This window comes from Octopus sinensis, linkage group LG7, assembly GCF_006345805.1.
Source record: "Octopus sinensis linkage group LG7, ASM634580v1, whole genome shotgun sequence".
Lineage (NCBI taxonomy): Eukaryota > Metazoa > Mollusca > Cephalopoda > Octopoda > Octopodidae > Octopus > Octopus sinensis.
Genome location: NC_043003.1, coordinates 107,629,258 through 107,648,102, shown reverse-complemented (window position 1 = coordinate 107,648,102; position 18,845 = coordinate 107,629,258). Strand labels below are relative to the sequence as shown.

The window sequence follows — 18,845 nt, the reverse complement described above, 5'->3', positions numbered from 1 at the left end:
CCAAAGCCACTTTATGATTCAATCTGTATCTATGCTAGAAGGTACTGTGTTTGTGTTGTTCTATATAGTACAAGCAGTTAGAAATTCAGCTCCGATAGAGAACCAAGTTACTTGAAACAAAAGCTGTTCCTAAGAAATTGGATAGCATCAAATATTTTTTATTTTATGCTTGCTACTAGGAAGACAGGGTCGTAAACAAAACGCAGTGCTACTTGTGTCGTACAAACTCATGTCGGTTATCGTTTAGCCCCGAGTCAACCCAAATCAAGTAGACCTATAATCAAAAGCATTCCAGCCGCGTCCATAGTGTATTTTTTTAAGGTTGTCTAAGGTTACATTAAATAATGAGGTTTTTGTCTTTTCGTCTTTATTATTTATGATAGTAAGGAATGTGTTAAGGGAGATTTACTTACTATTTCTACCAACCCAAGGGATGCCTAGACCCTCTCTCGATAGCTCAAAAAGATTTACCGGTGAAATTAGGGAGCATTCATGTGATCGCTCAATGCAGTTAGAGCTAACAACCCTAAACCCACCAACACCACCAACCCCCAGCCTACTGGTTTAAGAAGGGAGGATACAGTTAATAACGTAGTCCAAGATAAGCTACAGGATTATAATGTTTGCTCCAGTAATCTCATGTCTAAAGGTGAAACATTCGACGTTATTTACATCCACGTTGTTTTGATCTCCGTTCATTATATTATTTTCCGGTACAGACAGGTTTTTGGTGTTTGACTAGATTCGAACTTGGGGCCTTTATTTCTAAACTAAAAGCGGTAATGTTCTTATCTGCTATGGCACTGACGCATATATAATTAATCATTGCATTTTTATTACAAATATTTATTCAACTCTCCTAAAGTACGTTTATTCCTAATCACTGACGCTGATGCAGCTAATTTTATTCCGACTAAGCAGTCCACTATCGCAACTCAGTCACTGATGTTGACTGGTTTTTAGTTAAAGCTACGGCTTTGAATCTACCCAGGATTGTTACTCTTCGGTATTTCCCACTGAGGAAGACAAAGGAACAAGAAACAGGCGTTTGGTAATCCACTAGAGGGAAGCATTGGTCAGATATGGTGTTTTTACGCCTTTTACCACACAAAGAATTTTTACTCCACTATGACTGCAGTGAATTTGCTTTTAGAAGTTAAAATATGTTACAAACATATTTAGACTGTAATCTAAAGTTCGCTTTTCCTAACCACTGCTTGGCGCTGATGCTATTATATACATACGTACGTACGACATACATACATACATACATACATACATACATACTACATACATACATACATACATACATACATACATACATACATGGGGTTCTTCACGGTTTCTATCTATCATTCCTAAAGCATTGGTCGGCGCGCAGCAATAGTCGAAGACACCCAAGGTACTGCGCATTGAAACTTGGTTCGAAACCTTGATAGGATTTTTGTGACTGAGTACTAAATGTCTACTTCTCAGTACCATTCATCCACAGTTATGTCCGTTCCTAAGTTAAATCTATCCCCACCCGAGATAATCTACTAAGTTAAACTTACCACATAAAATAGGAGAAAACATAAAATGTCCAACCCGAGGAGTCTTCATATCACTCAACATTTGGAGTGTTTTGGTCTTTAAAACGAAGAACCTAACAATATATAACATTATATAGCTTTTGGAACAAAAACAAAACACACCATTCCAGGAAAGCTTTTGCAATACTAAACAAAGCCAAACCGATGCCAAACTAAAAACATCCTCCCAAAATAAACATCTACTTAAGAACAACAAGATTTTTTTTGTTCCCCATAAATAGCAAAAAGTTCCTTTGTCTCGATTTAGAAACAGCTTTACATTTGGTTTATGAAAGAATTTCAAAATCGACTGCAACAAACTCTCTATAAATAGTGTCTATGAATTCTTTACAGTACTTTTTGTTTCCTTCGATTTTTCTTTCTTTTTTATTCTTTTCTTTCTGCTTTATTTATGCGTTTGGGGTTTGGAGTGGCTCCTTATTGCGTTTAAAAGTTTTTCTCATTCATTTCTGTTCAAATCGATACATTTACAAACTTAATCCCTCGCCAATGAAAGTGTAAAAGAGTGGAACCAAGTAATAATGGTATAAAGGTGTTGATTCATTGTAACCAAACTGAATGAGAACTCTGTGCCAGTGGCTGGATTATACCTGTGAGCTATGTATGTGTATGTGTGTGCGCGTAGATGTGTATGAGTGCGTAAAAGTGTCTGTATTTGCATGTGTGTGTACGTGTATTTGTCGGTGTCTGTGTGTGCGTAACTGTGTGTATATGTTGTGCCTATTTGTGTGAGTCTGTCTGTTTCTATAAGTCCGCCTGTGCATGCGTGAGTGTGCGTGTGTATGCGTGTTTAAAAGAGATTTTATTTCATTTCTTTTCCTATATATATTTTTCCGGTTTTTTTCCTAATTATTGGAATTATTCTGACCAAAAGCGAATATGACTGAGTCTAAAGGATACGATGCTGATTGAACTAAATGGGAGATATCTATTGGCCTGTATCCTGTTACTAACATTGCGTTGCATTGATTGTCAAGATGAATAACTCTCAAAACCCTTAATATTCTTTTTAAAATGTCCAATGACTTCGTCTGAAATGGTTATTGTGTGTGCATGCGTTTTGCATTTATTATATTGTGAGAGAGAGAAAGAGAAAGTTTTGTTTCATGGTTAAAGCACTTTAATTTCTATTCATTCATCTTCTCTGCTTCCTGAAAAAGAGGTGGAGGTAGAGTACTCAAGCACCTCCTTCATAGGTTCCTGTCAGAAGCTACTGTCATTTCACTTTCCTGATGAATTCCCAAGCGTGACCAGCTGGAGAAATGAATATTATCCAACCATCTTTGTTCTTGGTCTTCCGCCAGGTCTGTTGCCGAAGAATCTATCTTGCGATTCTTTCTTGCGACATTCTAATCACAGGTCAGTAGTACCGAAACTGTGACTTTTCAATGCGGCTCGGCCTAGAAAGACTCCCTGGTCTCCGAGCTACACACCCTGTGGAATAACCTAACTCAAGAGACCCTTCGGAGGAAATGGGGTTTAATTTCTAAGTGTACAGTTTTTTAAGTGTACAATTTCTAATTGTGTAGAAATTTTCTCAAGCCGAGTTTTCTACACAGGGCTCTAATATTCTTGACCAATTTTGTTATATCAATCAGATCGTTACCATTGAAATAAGTTGGAAAAGGTGCTGGTCCATGAAACATGCTGATTTTTTAGATACAGTTCATCCTTGCTCCTAAACTGGCGTCCATTTTCGTAAACTCGTCGCTTTAGAATACTTCACAAGTTTCTATTAGTTTTAAGGGGAACAGGCAGGTCGCTTCATCTTCGAAGGTCCACAGAAGCCTAATTGTTGCAAATATTCTGTAGTTTTCTTCGCTGAATGCGAGGACGCATTATCTTGCATAAATACGTATTATGGTTGTCTTGAAGGTGAGCCTTTGCTTTTTTAACCAATGTTCAAGCTGCTCCCTCAGAAAGGCTATGTAAGCATCCGCAGTCACTTTAACACCGCCAGGTACTTTCCAAGGACCAATAATACCTGCCCAGATCATGACGCCTCTACCCCTTTGTTGGCGTCTATTTACAACTCGTCCCTTGCTCCGACCATCAGGTCCATCAAAGGTAGCACGAGTTTCGTGTGCAAACAAAACTTTTGAAAAGTCGACCTTCATGTTATTTTCTGCCAATGTCAGACGATTTTGTATGTGTATTTTATTTAAAGGAGGCCTTTTAACTGATGCTACTGAATAACAGGCCTTTTTCAGGCGACCACATCGGATAGTTTTGGACGCAGTTGTTACGCCAATGCGCTTAAAAAGTTCTCCGCTTGTAAGACTTGGGTTCTTTACAGCTTCACGCTTAGTTCTTGACAGAGAACGTTGAGAAACAGCCCTCGATTGACCCCTTTCGGTTCTCTTAAGTATCTTCGTAGGAGCTGTAACAATTTTCTTCACAGTTTGGTGATATCTTTCAGTTATTTTACATATTTCTTATGTTGATTTACCTTTTGCAAGTTCAGAAGTAATAACAGATTTCTCTGAAACTGTTAAGTCACATTTACGACCCATAATTACACAATTATCAGACCACTCGTTAATGATTTGGAACAGTGAAAGTTCGTGGAAATCATGCAAATGACTGCGGTTTGTTTACACTTATGCAAAAGCTCACGTTTTTACACACCACGCGCACATAACTGTTGCCATCACTCTGTGAACATTTCGTTGAATTCCAACGAGTAGTTTCTAAGTAAAATATAAATTGTTACGTCGTTAATAATTTGAAACGCAGTGTATAATTGTCAAAAGGAAATATGATATACTGGAATGAAAATATATTTCTGGAATATCGCGAGTCACTGTATGTAAACAGAGTTTGTGTTGCATCAGAGCCAAGACATATTTATCAAGATTTATGCAGGATCAGTGTACAGAAAGTCACGGAATTTAAATAGAGATTAGCTGCTGTAGAGAAAAGAGAGGCACTGGCGTTAGTAATTGACGAAGAAAAACAATGGTATAAGTTCCATTTCCAGTCACGTTATACCTGTGACTCTTGCGTGCTTTTAGCAGAGTTTACTCTGTTGCAAGCATTTAAGACAGGTTCCACCTCAGTTTCTAGAAAACGTCCTCCTTCTCGCTCTCTCCTTCTCAGCAATCACTGAGGCACAGCAAAAATAGGTCATTTACACTGCTCTTCCCTTTCTAACAAAACTGCAAGAAAGAAAAGCGAGGCCCTAAAGTAGTATATTGTAAATATACTGTAGTTGTTTCTCAAAGCATGAATTTCACCTCCCTACAACAATGCTTAGGTGGAGCTTGAACTCTGAACATGGCAGTTGAGATTGTATGTTTTTATTTCTGAAAAAATGTTATTGCATATAGACCATATAGTTTTTGCTGGCCACTATGCTCATCTTATTTCTTTACTACCCACAAGGGGCTAAACACAGAGAGGGCAAACAAGGACAGACAAACGGATTAAGTCGATTATATCGTCCCCAGTGCGTAACTGGTACTTAATTTATCGACCCCGAAAGGATGAAAGGCAAAGTCGACCTCGGCGGAATTTGAACTCAGAACGTAACGGCAGACGAAATACGGCTATGCATTTCGCCCGGCGTGCTAACGTTTCTGCCAGCTCGCCGCCCTAATAATAATAATAATAATAATAATAATAATAATAATAATAATAATAATAATAATAATAATAATAATAACAATCGAGCGGTACGTACATTAAACTTACAACAAAAAATGTACGAAAAACTACACGTGCGAAATAATGTGACAACAGAAATAAACGGACAGGTACCCTACGAAAATGACGACCGTCAAAATAATGGGCCGGACGTTGAACCTCATGTCCCGCAAATAAAACCCAAAAGACGTAAATGGACACGTGAGGAATACATTTCTATCTTACACGCATACTTCACAGCAGTACTCTACCCAAAAAATGAAAATACAACAACACATACATATAAAATATGGAAGGAAAATAATAGAGATTTAGACTTGGATACAGCAATGAACCCTAATAAATTAGCTAACGTACGAAGATACATTCTCAACACAAAAAATATCAGAAATAGAAATAGAACACCTAAAAGAAAACATACACCAGGAAAATGTAGATAGAAACCACACAACAATGCCCAATAATATAAACACTGAAACTGTAAAACACGAAGACAAACGCAACATTCCCAACAAACACGATGTAAACAACGAAGGGGAGCCTAATGATTATGATAATATAAAAAATAAAATAATCAAAGAACTGAAAACCACAGAGCTCAAAATGGACCACCGACCATACCTCCCAAGAATCAAAATAAACGAAATAACAACACCTATTATAAAGAACATAAACCTAGCCGTCACTGAACTGATAGCCACTGAATAAAAAAAAAAGTGATATCACTGAGCTAAATAACCTAATATACGCAGCAGCCACTGCAGCCACAAAAGAAGCTGGATACTCACCCAAACCCGCCCAAACAGGAGTACCACCACCCAAACAAACCCTGTGGATAAATAACATCCAAAGCAAAATTTAAAAAATTAGAAAAGACCTGTCGATTCTTAATGAAATCAGCAAACAATCAACGCTACTGAGCAACAAAAAGAGAACAAAAATACTCCGCAAATATAACATCACAGAAAAAGATTTGCCTGAAATAAAAGAAAAGCTGAAGCAAGATATCCTTGCCAAAGCACAAAGGATCCGCCGGTACGAGAAACGCCAACGCTTCTTTGAAGAAAACAAAAAGTTCAACTCCAACCCCAAAAAGTTCTACCAAGAACTGGGCAAAAATAAAATAGAAGTCACTGCAGCACCAACGGCAGAAGAATTGGAAGAATTCTGGAGAGAAATATGGTCGGCGAACGAACCACCAAAAAAAAGGAGTATCAAAATAACAAACTCGGCATCTGAACAACTTTGGACCCCCATAACAACTGAAGAGGTCACCCAGGCACTGCAAAGACTAAGCAACTGGAAGGCACCTGGGCATGACAAGATCCCCAACTTCTGGTTGAAGTATCTAACAGGAATGCACAAAACTTTAACAACGTACTAGCAGAGCCAGAGACAATGCCTGAATGGCTCACGAAGGGGAAAACCATCTTAATTCCCAAATCAAATGAAACAGAAAAACCAGAAAACTACAGACCAATAACCTGCCTCCCTACTATGTTCAAGGCATTTACTGCAGTGATATCACAAAGGCTGAACAAGCACCTGGACGAAAACAAACTGTTCCCAGAAGAGCAGAAAGGATGCCGCAAAGGCTCATATGGCTGTAAAGATCAACTAATGATTAATAAAGCCGTAACTGAAGACAGCCACAGAAAGAAGAAAGGCCTCAGTATGGCCTGGATTGACTACAAAAAGGCGTTTGATAGCATCCCCCACACATGGATCCTCGAAACACTAGCCATTAACAAAGTAGCACCAACAATCATAAAATTCATAGAGCACTCTATGAATAAATGGCAAACAGTCCTACACCTCCAAACAAAAGAGGGACTCATGAAAACCAAAGACATCCCCATTAGAAGAGGAATATTCCAGGGAGACACGCTCTCTCCACTCCTTTTCTGCTTGGCACTGTCACCTCTATCTGATATGCTAAATAGAACTGGATGCGGATATAAATGTTACGGCAAAACGAGCAGCCACCTTTTATATATGGATGACCTAAAACTATACGCTGCAAATGACAAACAGCTGGAAACACTATTAAAGACAGTTCATGGATTTACCAAAGAAATAGATATGAAATTTGGATTAGAAAAATGCGCCAAAGTAACCATGAAAAGAGGAAAACTAGTTAAGAGTAACAACATCACACTAGATAAAACCAATGAAATAAAAGAATTAGACCAAAGCCAAACTTACAAATACTTAGGAATCCATGAACTAGATAAGACACAACACACACAAATGAAAGAGAAAATAAAAAAAGAATATTATTGACGAGTTAGATCAATACTAAACACAGAGCTCAATGCTAAAAACAAGATAATAGGTATCAACACTTTAGCTGTCCCAGTTATAAGTTACAGCTACAATATCCTTAACTGGACACGAAATGAACTGACCAAAATAGATAGGAAAACAAGAAAAATAATGACAGGATCTAGGATGCATCACCCAAAATCTGACATAGAAAGACTATATATACAACGTATAGAAGGTGGTAGAGGCCTTATACAGCTGGAAAACTACTATAAAATAACCACCATAGGACTGCAAAAATATCTACTTCAGAAGGAAGGAAAACTGATCCAGATAGCAGCAAAACACGAGCAAAACAAAAAACTGTTCTCAGTATTTAAGGAAGCTGACAAATACAAACAAGAAATCATACCACCTAATAATCATGAAGAAGAAGAAGAAGATGAAGAAACAACAAAAGCTATAAAACAAATGAAATCCAAACTAAAAATAGAACAGCAACGAACCATGATAAAACGATGGCAAGAAAAGCCCCTTCATGGTAAATACTGGACTAAACTAAACGCAAAAGAAATAGACAAAGAAAAATCCCAGCAATGGTTGGGAAGCTCAGGACTCAAAGCAGAAACAGAGGGATTTTTAATTGCAGCACAAGACCAAAGCCTCCCCACCAGAAATTACCAAAAACATGTAATGAAAAGAAATATTACAAGTAACTGCAGAATATGTGGAAATGGACAAGAAACGATAAATCATATTATCTCTAGCTGCCCAGTCCTGGCTAAGAAGGAATACATTCACAGACATGACAGAGTTGGAACCTACATACATTGGAAGCTATGCCAACATTATGGAATAACAACAGAAAAAAGATGGTATAGGCACACACCAGAAAAGGTCACAGAAAACGAGAAAGCAACCATACTCTGGGATATGCCGATACACACAGATAGAGAAATTAAGGCCAACAGACCAGATATAGTTGTCAGAGACCATGAAGAAAAAAAATGCTTTCTAATTGATGTATCAATACCGGCTGATGACAACGTGTCTCTAAAAGAAATAGAGAACTCTCAAAATACAAAGACCTGGAAATAGAGGTAACTAGAATGTGGAATCTGAAAACAGAAACAATTCCTATCATAGTAGGTGCATTAGGCATGATAAAAAAATATTCAGACAAATACATAACAAAAACACCAGGACTTACAAACACATATAACATACAGAAAATTGCACTACTAGGCACTGCACACATCCTACGCAGAACACTTTCCATACAATAACCATCAGAGCATCACAACAAATCACAGCACATACCCAAGGCACACAGAGCTGCGCTCGGTAGTGAAGTGAAAGCACGCTATAAAAATAAAACTACTGAATAATAATAATAATAATAATAATAATTATTATAATGATGATGATGATGATGATGATGAGATGATGATGATGATGATGATGATGATGATGATGAGGAGGAGGAGGAGGAGGAGGAGGAGGAGGAGGAGGAGGAGGAGGAGGATTACTCTACCGATTTTAGATTACGAACTGCCGTCCTTTCTGTTACTTGCCCAATATACCATTCCACTCGAACATTTCTCTTTTCAGGAATATATCTACTTTTAATTAAGATTTACAATATTTGATTATTTTATTTCAGTCATTTTATTTCATGCAACTTTTCCTTTTATTATTTTTCATCTTTCAGAGCGAAGAATTTCGATCCTGGAAGACACGATGCGTTAATCTGTTTGAAAGTGGAACGGTTGGAATACGATCCGCACTACGCATATAAATTGTCACGTCTCAACAGTAAGAGAGTTTATTTACTTTATGCTTTTGGTGTTATTGTTGTTGTTCCTTTCGTAATCTTTATTCCTCGGTGAATAGGTTTTGCTCGCGGAAATATTTAAGCGAAGAGTTTGTAAGCAAACGACTTAGTTATACATTGCATTCACCATCGTCTAAACCAATGAACTACACAGCTTCTTTGTAAGTATTTTGACCGTCGAAAAGAAACATTGCTTGTTGTTAATAGCAACCAACACCTACGCGAAAGGAGAATCACAGAAATGAACTAGGAATGCAACCTAGTGATGTTATCTAGGAAGACATTTTTATTCACACAATGCAATATTCTTACATAAGATAAGACTAAATTTTAAAGAAACAACTGGAATTGTGGTATTCATAGTGTCCCGAATGGACCTTAAGTACATAAGTAAAATGAAATGACTCCAGGTGTAAATAGAAACCCAGTGGCTTATTCGATTCACTAGAAACTTATTTTTAAATTTTTTACTTTGGAAATCAGATGAGATTTTGAGAGAACGTTGACACAAAATCTTCGTCAAAATACACGTTTCGTTATTTAAGAGAAGAACGTACGAGGAAATTATTAAATTTATAAGTTGCTTCAAAATGATTAAAATTAGAGCTAAATCCTGGAATGTTGTACAGCTTTCGACGTCAGTAAATGTAAACAATTTCATCCTCCACTGGCAAATACTGAATCGTTTGAGAAAGCTCAAAAGCTCCAGAATTTTGAACAACCTCAATGGGTACTTTACCCTTTACTTCATTATTCTATGCTAACGACAATAGTGATATAGATAAGTACCTGAAATTGACGGTGAATTCAAAATTAGTCGTCGGCTCAAGTCTCTTGAGCTACGGGATTCACCATTTATAAAGACTGGTTTCTTTTTTGACTCAGCAATCTAACATATTATAGAAGGGAAATAGGAAATTTAACGTTTAAACCATTCGTACTGAATTAATTCTGTATGAGGAAATTCTCTTTGATGACAGCTTACCATTTCCTACAGCGCTTGATACTTTCTATTACAAATATTAACTGATAAAAAATTACCAGCAAATTTACTGACGATCTTTAATATATTTAATACACTGACCATCTTTAGTATACTAACAATCGTTCATATTCAGCTTACAGGCCATCTTTAATATACATTTGTATGAGATAAACTATACTTTTGTCATATAGAGGGGATATAGCAGAATGTTGAATGAAGTTGGAAGATCAATATCAACTAAGGTCAAATAGGAAATATTCATCACTTTGAAATTATAATCCTCTTTGATCACGCAGTTTGGTCTATCGATTGTAACACTTACAGATAGTGATTTCTAACTTGAACTGACGCCCACAAACACAAATTTCTACAGGTACTTAATTATCGACCTCTGAAGGGCAAAAGGTAAATTCGACTCGCCCCCCTCAGTGGTTACCCAGTAGTGAATCGGCAATTCCAAAGCCTTTGGCGAATTGTAAAGGAGACCAATAATTTAACTTATTTTTTTATTTATACTCCTTTATCGATGGAAAGATGTCAGCTGCTTAGTGTGATTCGAAAGTAAAGACGTTTTATAGAAAACTGGAAATTGTCTATATTTCAATCACAATTTGCACCATTATAGCTAACACGAAAGACTTAGGCGGTAAGCTCCTTTTCGGCAAGCTGATCCTTCAGCTTCGTTTCGATTCCTGGGTATAATTATTCCTCTTTATTTAAGTAGTTGATACTTTTGAGAAAGGCTCGAACATAATAGTACCTGCTTCCCGACATTTTTTCCTTTTTATCGAAAAGTTAATATTTCGATATCAATAGATATTGTTTATGCATTCACTTCAGTGATTTCTCTATTTTCTTTTTCCATTTTCCCAGGTGGTAACGTTCTCCACAACCAGCTCAGATTGATAAACGTAAATGAACCGCTGCAGCTTCATATACACTGTGACTGGATTGAAAGTCCCGGCATTGCAGAATATCTCTATCCACTCTAGTGATAATCCTCATTGTGGTAGTATCAATAGTAGTAACAGTAATAGTAGTGTTTGTAATAGTTCATCTGTTGCTTTTTTTTAACTCAAATCTTCTGCAGCAGGGAATGAAACTCCCTTTTTAATTTTTTTTAATTTTTTATATAATTTGCTCTTGGAGTAAATTATCTGCCAAAGCAGAAATGTTTTACCACAGTAAACCTATACTGAGTTGTTACGGCTTGTATCAAACCACGTCTAATTTTATTTCACTTTACTATGTCTCACATCTACCGCGGATTTCCCTCTTTCTCTCTATAAATATCTGTCTATCTATTTCTCCTCCTCTCTCTCTCTCTCTCTCCTCTCTTTTTTTGTTCCCTCTTATCCCAGTGATAGGAATGGATTTAAAGATTTATACATATACCTTCGGACTACTGACTCATGGGTTGTGAGATCAACTCCCATTTGATGCGTTTTGTTGTGTCCATGGCCAAGACACTAAATTCTACTTTCCTCAGTTTACCTAGCTGTAGAACACCTGTCGAGTCTTCTGCAGAAAATTGCAATAGACTAGAGTGAGTCCAAACTAAAAGGCAGACATATCTCCTCTGCTGAACGCTACTGAACCCTCGAACAACCGCTCCTTTGAACCAACAAAAATTTGGCAAAATATACACAAAATCTGTATCCAAAATATATGTTCTCGTAGACGATCACAAGGAGATTCATCAGTGATCGCAGAAGAGCCCCAATGCATGTAATTGGTTTAAATTTCTCACAAAAGATGCTTAATAAACATTTTTACTGATACAGACGATAAACAAGAAAACAAAAATCTAGAAAATGAGAAGTAGATAAACGTTGTTCACCCGGTTAAACCTCATATCCATCACTGCTAAAAACTAACCTTGAATGGCACGTATATTTTAATGTCACACCGGCCATTTTATTTCACAGAACTTTCTTTCTGATTGAATCTTTCTTTACATAAGATTAAACTTGTCTTTATTCTGTATTGATATTAAGTCTATAAAATATTCTCAACTCTGTTTTATTCATATTTAACGGTGTTTGTGTCTCTTTAATTTTCTCAATTTTTTTCTCGATCATTTGCTACTAAGTCAGTTAAGAATGGTTGATTCGAAAAGTGTATAAACTAACAATTATATAACACATATATGTGTATGTGTTTATACTCACACATATATATATTTGTAAATATATATGCATATGTATGTATATGTATAATTATGTGTATGTATGTATGTATGTATGTATGTATATATGTATGTATGTATGTAGTGTGAGTGTGTCCCATGTGATATGTGTATGTATTTCTCATCGATACTCTACAAAAAAAACAATGTCTTCGAGTAGTACTGCTTGACCTGATGTAACATAGCAATCAGACATTTTTTATAAAGCTAAAATTTAACGGCCATTTTGGTACCTGAATCCTTCAGCCACAACATCTCTTTTATTTCTTAGAATATGTAAAGTTCAATCCTTAAGTGGATAAAGCAGTATACCATCGATTGTTGTGCTCTGAGCAAGGCACTAAAACATTAAATTATTTTATGAATCTCACTTAGGTGTCTGTTAAGTAAATAAGAGAATGGTAAAGAGTAAATCACTCGATTGTGTAGCGATGCACGAAGTAATAGTAAGTATTGGTGACACACAGAACTCCATTTTTTTTCTTTTGCGCCTTTCATTATTTTCTCCGAGTCTCTTCCAGAAGGTTTCTTCTCGCTTCCTGTCATATTCAACATTAACCTCTTAAAATTGGTGGCACAGAACTATGACTAAATTCTTTCACAGAACTACTGCCAAAGTCTCTTAGTATTAATGCCTAAGAACTATGATCAAATTCTTTAACAAAACTATTATCAAATTACATAACAGAACTATTACCAAATTCTCTTCCTATTTGTGGCTTACAGAACTATGACCAAATTGTATAACAGAACTAATTCTTTTGTATGGGAAAATAATGTCTGATTACTTGCTGGTTTTCTTCGATAAACTTAGCACGAAGGAGAATTCTTTAGAATGAGTGTAGCAAACGTTAGTGTGGTAGTTAGTTTATTAAGCTGGCAGGTATTTAAACTGAAAACGAAATTTTCATTTGCCACATTAAGGCAAGTTCAGAATTTGGGATAAAAGCAGAATCGATTAAGTTGACTTCGGTACATGTCTAATGCCCACTTTATCGACGCTTGGAATTATGAGAGAGAATTTTTTTTTTTATTAGTTGTTTTTGTAGTAAGAAAGTAAAAGGACGTAACTAAACACTGGAAGATTTTTTTTTGTCCGACACGCTACCAATTCTGCCACTATTGCGTTTGACAAAGATATATATTGAAAAGTTTTTACTTTTTCGTATTACCTTTTAGTCAGCAATTTTACCGCAGTTAGTATTATAAGAATAGTCTTGAAGAAGATTCGTTAAAATGGTGAAAATTCATAAATTCTCACAATTATTAAGCAGTTGACATAGACAAATCACCTAACTCACGTAGGCCTGTTGTTCTTCGTTATAAATAACTCACTACACAAAAAGCTTGGCTTATAGTTTTAAGCAGCAGGAGCATTGTAAAATGAATTAATATTTTGTTGGCTTACCTGCTGAATTAAAGTCATCCTATGGGGCTTCTTTAAAATGGTTATAGACATTACATATATATGGTTGCTACAAAATATCTATGATTTGATTTTAAAACTTAGAATCAGGAAACTAACCTAATAGTCCATACAATATATACGATGGTCCCAAATCTCCTATAATTATTTCTCTTAGACAAGCAGGATTTATTGGAGTGTAGAACGTTAACTTCAATGGCAATCAAAGTATGATGTAATTTAGTTTAATGTTCGAGAAATAATTAGTATTGTGAATTCAACATCGAAATGAAATTGCCTCGAGGTCCCGAGTTGCCCAGAACTAGCGCCTTATGTAACAGCATTTATCACTACCCTGGTTTACTATAACCAGATACAAGACCGAACTGTAACACTGACTGGTACCAACTCTGCACAGTAATTGATAAACGCCCAGTAAATCGCTTGAAGCAACACACACTGCATTACCTGTTGAACAACTACATCCCATTTTTTTCTCTTGTACAAAATGAAATCGTTTTATCCGCTTATTATTATTATTACTATTATTATCAAGAAGATGGTGAGGGTGGTGAGCTAGCAGAATAGTTAAAACGCCAGGTAAAATGCTTGGCAGCGTTTCGTCCTGAGTTCAAATTTCGCCAAGGTCGACTTTGCTTTTCATCCATTCGGAGTCGATAAAATAAGTACTAGTTAAACATTGGGGTCAATGTAATCGATTTACCCCCTCCCCTGAATTTACTGGTTTTGTGCTAAAATTGGAAACCATTATTATTTTATTCGTCTATCAACGTATATTGTACATCACTCCTGTAAGTTTGTTATTATTTCTATTGTTACACAAGGTTATGTATTGCACATTTGTTATCGTTTTATAGATAAACTAACCATAAGCTTGGAGAACTGGTTAGTTTTCTTCATCTGTAGTTCCCAGACCGGGCGTTGTGTGTGTTTATTGAGCGAAAACACCTAAAAGCTCCACGAGTCTCTGGCCGGGTACAGTGGTGACCCCTATTGTACTCTTTCGCCACAACTTTCTCTCACGCTCTCTTCCTGTTTCTTGAGTAACGCTGCGATAGACTGGCGTCCCGTCCAGCTGGGGGGAACACATACGCCACAGAAACCGGGAAACCGGGCCCATGAGTCTGGCTAGGCTTGAAAAGGGTGACGTTTATCGTAAGTTTCAACATCGCCATCACGTGAACAACAAAAGAGAGCAATGTGAAAAGGAAGCAACAACAGCAAATACACCGCCACCACCACCACTACCATCACCAACACAATATATTACAGAAACACCCCGCCGAGGTCGACTTTACCTTTCATCCTTTCGGGGTCGATAAATTAAGTGCCATTTGCGTACTAGGGTCGATCTAACCGACTGGCTCCCTCCCCCAAAATTTCGGGCCTTGTGCCTAGAGCAGAAAAGAATACAACGGAAACAATGTCCGTTCTTATTTCTAAACAAAATGGGAACGGTTTCGCATAAGTGAGTCGTCGACAGGAGAAAGTTAATGCGTCGGAAAAACGTTAAGTGATGCCAAATCGCACTTACCAAAGAATGGAAGAACAATATTTTTAAACACGCCAAAGGAAATACAAAAATATACTACAAAAAAAACTATTATCTACATCAATAACCAGGAGACTGGAGAGAGCGAAGCAGGCCAAGATTGAAAAATGCCTAAAACCAATCTGGTGAATAGAAACTTATCTCTCCCGTGCGAGATGCTTTGGCACAGTTGAGGTGAGATTCCAAACTGAAGAAAAAGCGAAAGAAGGTGCAACAACCTTCAAAAGTGGGGAATAGGGGCCAATTTTGACATACCTCGGTCGGAGAAGGACTGAATAAAGGTAGCAGAGGCACCACCAGACATGGATAGCTCTTTGCTGATGGCAGCCATATTATATGGCATAGTGAATAAATCAATTCTCCAAGTGCACAAAATGGAAAGGAATGTTAGTTAGGCACAGAAATCGACACCGTTAACACAACAACATTAGCAACAGCCGCAGCACCAACAACAACACCAACAGCATCAGTGCCAAGAGCAGCAACATCTAAAACAACATCAACTGAAGGAGCAGCGGGAGTGATCCACTCAACAACGTCAGCAGCAAGCAACGGCACTACACCTGAGAAAAACTATAACAACCTCCTACACTGTTGCAACTGAGAGAAGTCTCACACACACCAACCGAACAGATCACCGGCTTTCTTCTCTCTCCTGCCACAAATTTCTCCGACTGTGAAAACTCGTCTAGTGAGGAAAGTAATTTTGAAAAAATCACAAGAATGGATCCTGGTGAAAGGAAAATGAAAACAATTACAAAATGAACAATGCGGTACAAGACCAAAAAAGGGATTAGAAGAGGTGACACAGAAACCAACGAACCAACACACGCCCACACACACTAAACCAACATCAACGCTTCAAACACCGCAACAAACGAAAACACGTAGCAATCCAGACCAACAACATGAACAGCACTTCCAAGACAGCACTAGTTACACGGTCATAGGCACAAACGATAAAAACTTAATAAAACATATTCAAAAATACACAAATATTACTCTAAATGAATCCATGGAACACCCGCATAACACTCCTATTCACCTAAAATTGATAAAAACAACAAACTGAAAGCAAAATATCCCAAAGAAATGGAAGATTCCAATGGAGCAGTATACAGAAAAACCCAACATAGAAATGCTTGTGGAGACATCCACAAATAGCCAGGAGGGAACACCTATCTCTCCAAAGAAATAGGGCGATTCTCTTCACTCACCTTCTCTCCGACAAACATGGCCTTGCTCGGAATAAGCAGTATAAATGCACACGGCTTAGGGTCGCCTTGGAAGCAGGACCACCGACTCAATAACCTCAGGTCACTAAGTATAGATGTCGTGGCTTAGGGTCGCCTTGGAAGCAGGACCACCTACTCAATAACCTCAGGTCACTCAGTATAGATGTCGTGGCTTAGGGTCGCCTTGGAAGCAGGACCACTTACTCAATAACCTCAGGTCACTAAGTATAGATGTCGTGGCTTAGGGTCGCCTGGAAGCAGGACCACCTACTCAATAACCTCAGGTCACTAAGTATAGATGTCGTGGCTTAGGGTCGCCTTGGAAGCAGGACCACCTACTCAATAACCTCAGGTCACTAAGTATAGATGTCGTGGCTTAGGGTCGCCTGGAAGCAGGACCACCTACTCAATAACCTCAGGTCACTAAGTATAGATGTCGTGGCTTAGGGTCGCCTTGGAAGCAGGACCACCTACTCAATAACCTCAGGTCACTAAGTATAGATGTCGTGGCTTAGGGTCGCCTTGGAAGCAGGACCACCTACTCAATAACCTCAGGTCACTCAGTATAGATGTCGTGGCTTAGGGTCGCCTTGGAAGCAGGACCACTTACTCAATAACCTCAGGTCACTAAGTATAGATGTCGTGGCTTAGGGTCGCCTTGGAAGCAGGACCACCTACTCAATAACCTCAGGTCACTAAGTATAGATGTCGTGGCTTAGGGTCGCCTTGGAAGCAGGACCACCGACTCAATAACCTCAGGTCACTAAGTATAGATGTCGTGGCTTAGGGTCGCCTTGGAAGCAGGACCACCTACTCAATAACCTCAGGTCACTAAGTATAGATGTCGTGGCTTAGGGTCGCCTTGGAAGCAGGACCACCTACTCAATAACCTCAGGTCACTAAGTATAGATGTCGTGGCTTAGGGTCGCCTTGGAAGCAGGACCACCTACTCAATAACCTCAGGTCACTAAGTATAGATGTCGTGGCTTAGGGTCGCCTTGGAAGCAGGACCACCGACTCAATAACCTCAGGTCACTAAGTATAGATGTCGTGGCTTAGGGTCGCCTGGAAGCAGGACCACCTACTCAATAACCTCAGGTCACTAAGTATAGATGTCGTGGCTTGGGGTCGCCTTGGAAGCAGGACCACCTACTCAATAACCTCAGGTCACTAAGTATAGATGTCGTGGCTTAGGGTCGCCTTGGAAGCAGGACCACCGACTCAATAACCTCAGGTCACTAAGTATAGATGTCGTGGATTAGGGTCGCCTTGGAAGCAGGACCACCTACTCAATAACCTCAGGTCACTAAGTATAGATGTCGTGGCTTAGGGTCGCCTTGGAAGCAGGACCACCTACTCAATAACCTCAGGTCACTAAGTATAGATGTCGTGGCTTAGGGTCGCCTTGGAAGCAGGACCACCTACTCAATAACCTCAGGTCACTAAGTATAGATGTCGTGGCTTGGGGTCGCCTTGGAAGCAGGACCACCTACTCAATAACCTCAGTCACTAAGTATAGATGTCGTGGCTTAGGGTCGCCTTGGAAGCAGGACCACCTACTCAATAACCTCAGGTCACTAAGTATAGATGTCGTGGCTTAGGGTCGCCTTGGAAGCAGGACCACCTACTCAATAACCTCAGGTCACTCAGTATAGATGTCGTGGCTTAGGTCGCCTTGGAAGCAGGACCACTTACTCAATAACCTCAGGTCACTAAGTATAGATGTCGTGGCTTAGGGTCGCCTTGGAAGCAGGACCACCTACTCAATAACCTCAGGTCACTAAGTATAGATGTCGTGGCTTAGGGTCGCCTTGAAGCAGGACCACCGACTCAATAACCTCAGGTCACTAAGTATAGATGTCGTGGCTTAGGGTCGCCTTGGAAGCAGGACCACCTACTCAATAACCTCAGGTCACTAAGTATAGATGTCGTGGCTTAGGGTCGCCTTGGAAGCAGGACCACCTACTCAATAACCTCAGGTCACTAAGTATAGATGTCGTGGCTTAGGGTCGCCTTGGAAGCAGGACCACCTACTCAATAACCTCAGTCACTAAGTATAGATGTCGTGGCTTAGGGTCGCCTTGGAAGCAGGACCACCGACTCAATAACCTCAGGTCACTAAG

The 18,845-nt window shown here is 38.5% G+C and overlaps 1 protein-coding gene across 1 annotated transcript in view; it reads left to right on the top strand.

Moving 5' to 3' along the window:
• LOC115214146 overlaps window positions 1-12,357 on the top strand; it is a 396,588-nt gene extending 384,231 nt beyond the window's left edge. The window contains exons 8-9 of the mRNA XM_036505091.1: window positions 9,214-9,317; window positions 11,195-12,357. Of these exons, the coding sequence (XP_036360984.1) occupies window positions 9,214-9,317; window positions 11,195-11,313 (223 nt within the window). The 3' untranslated portion in view covers window positions 11,314-12,357. The remainder of the gene's footprint in view (window positions 1-9,213; window positions 9,318-11,194) is intronic.
• Window positions 12,358-18,845: the final 6,488 nt, after the last annotated feature.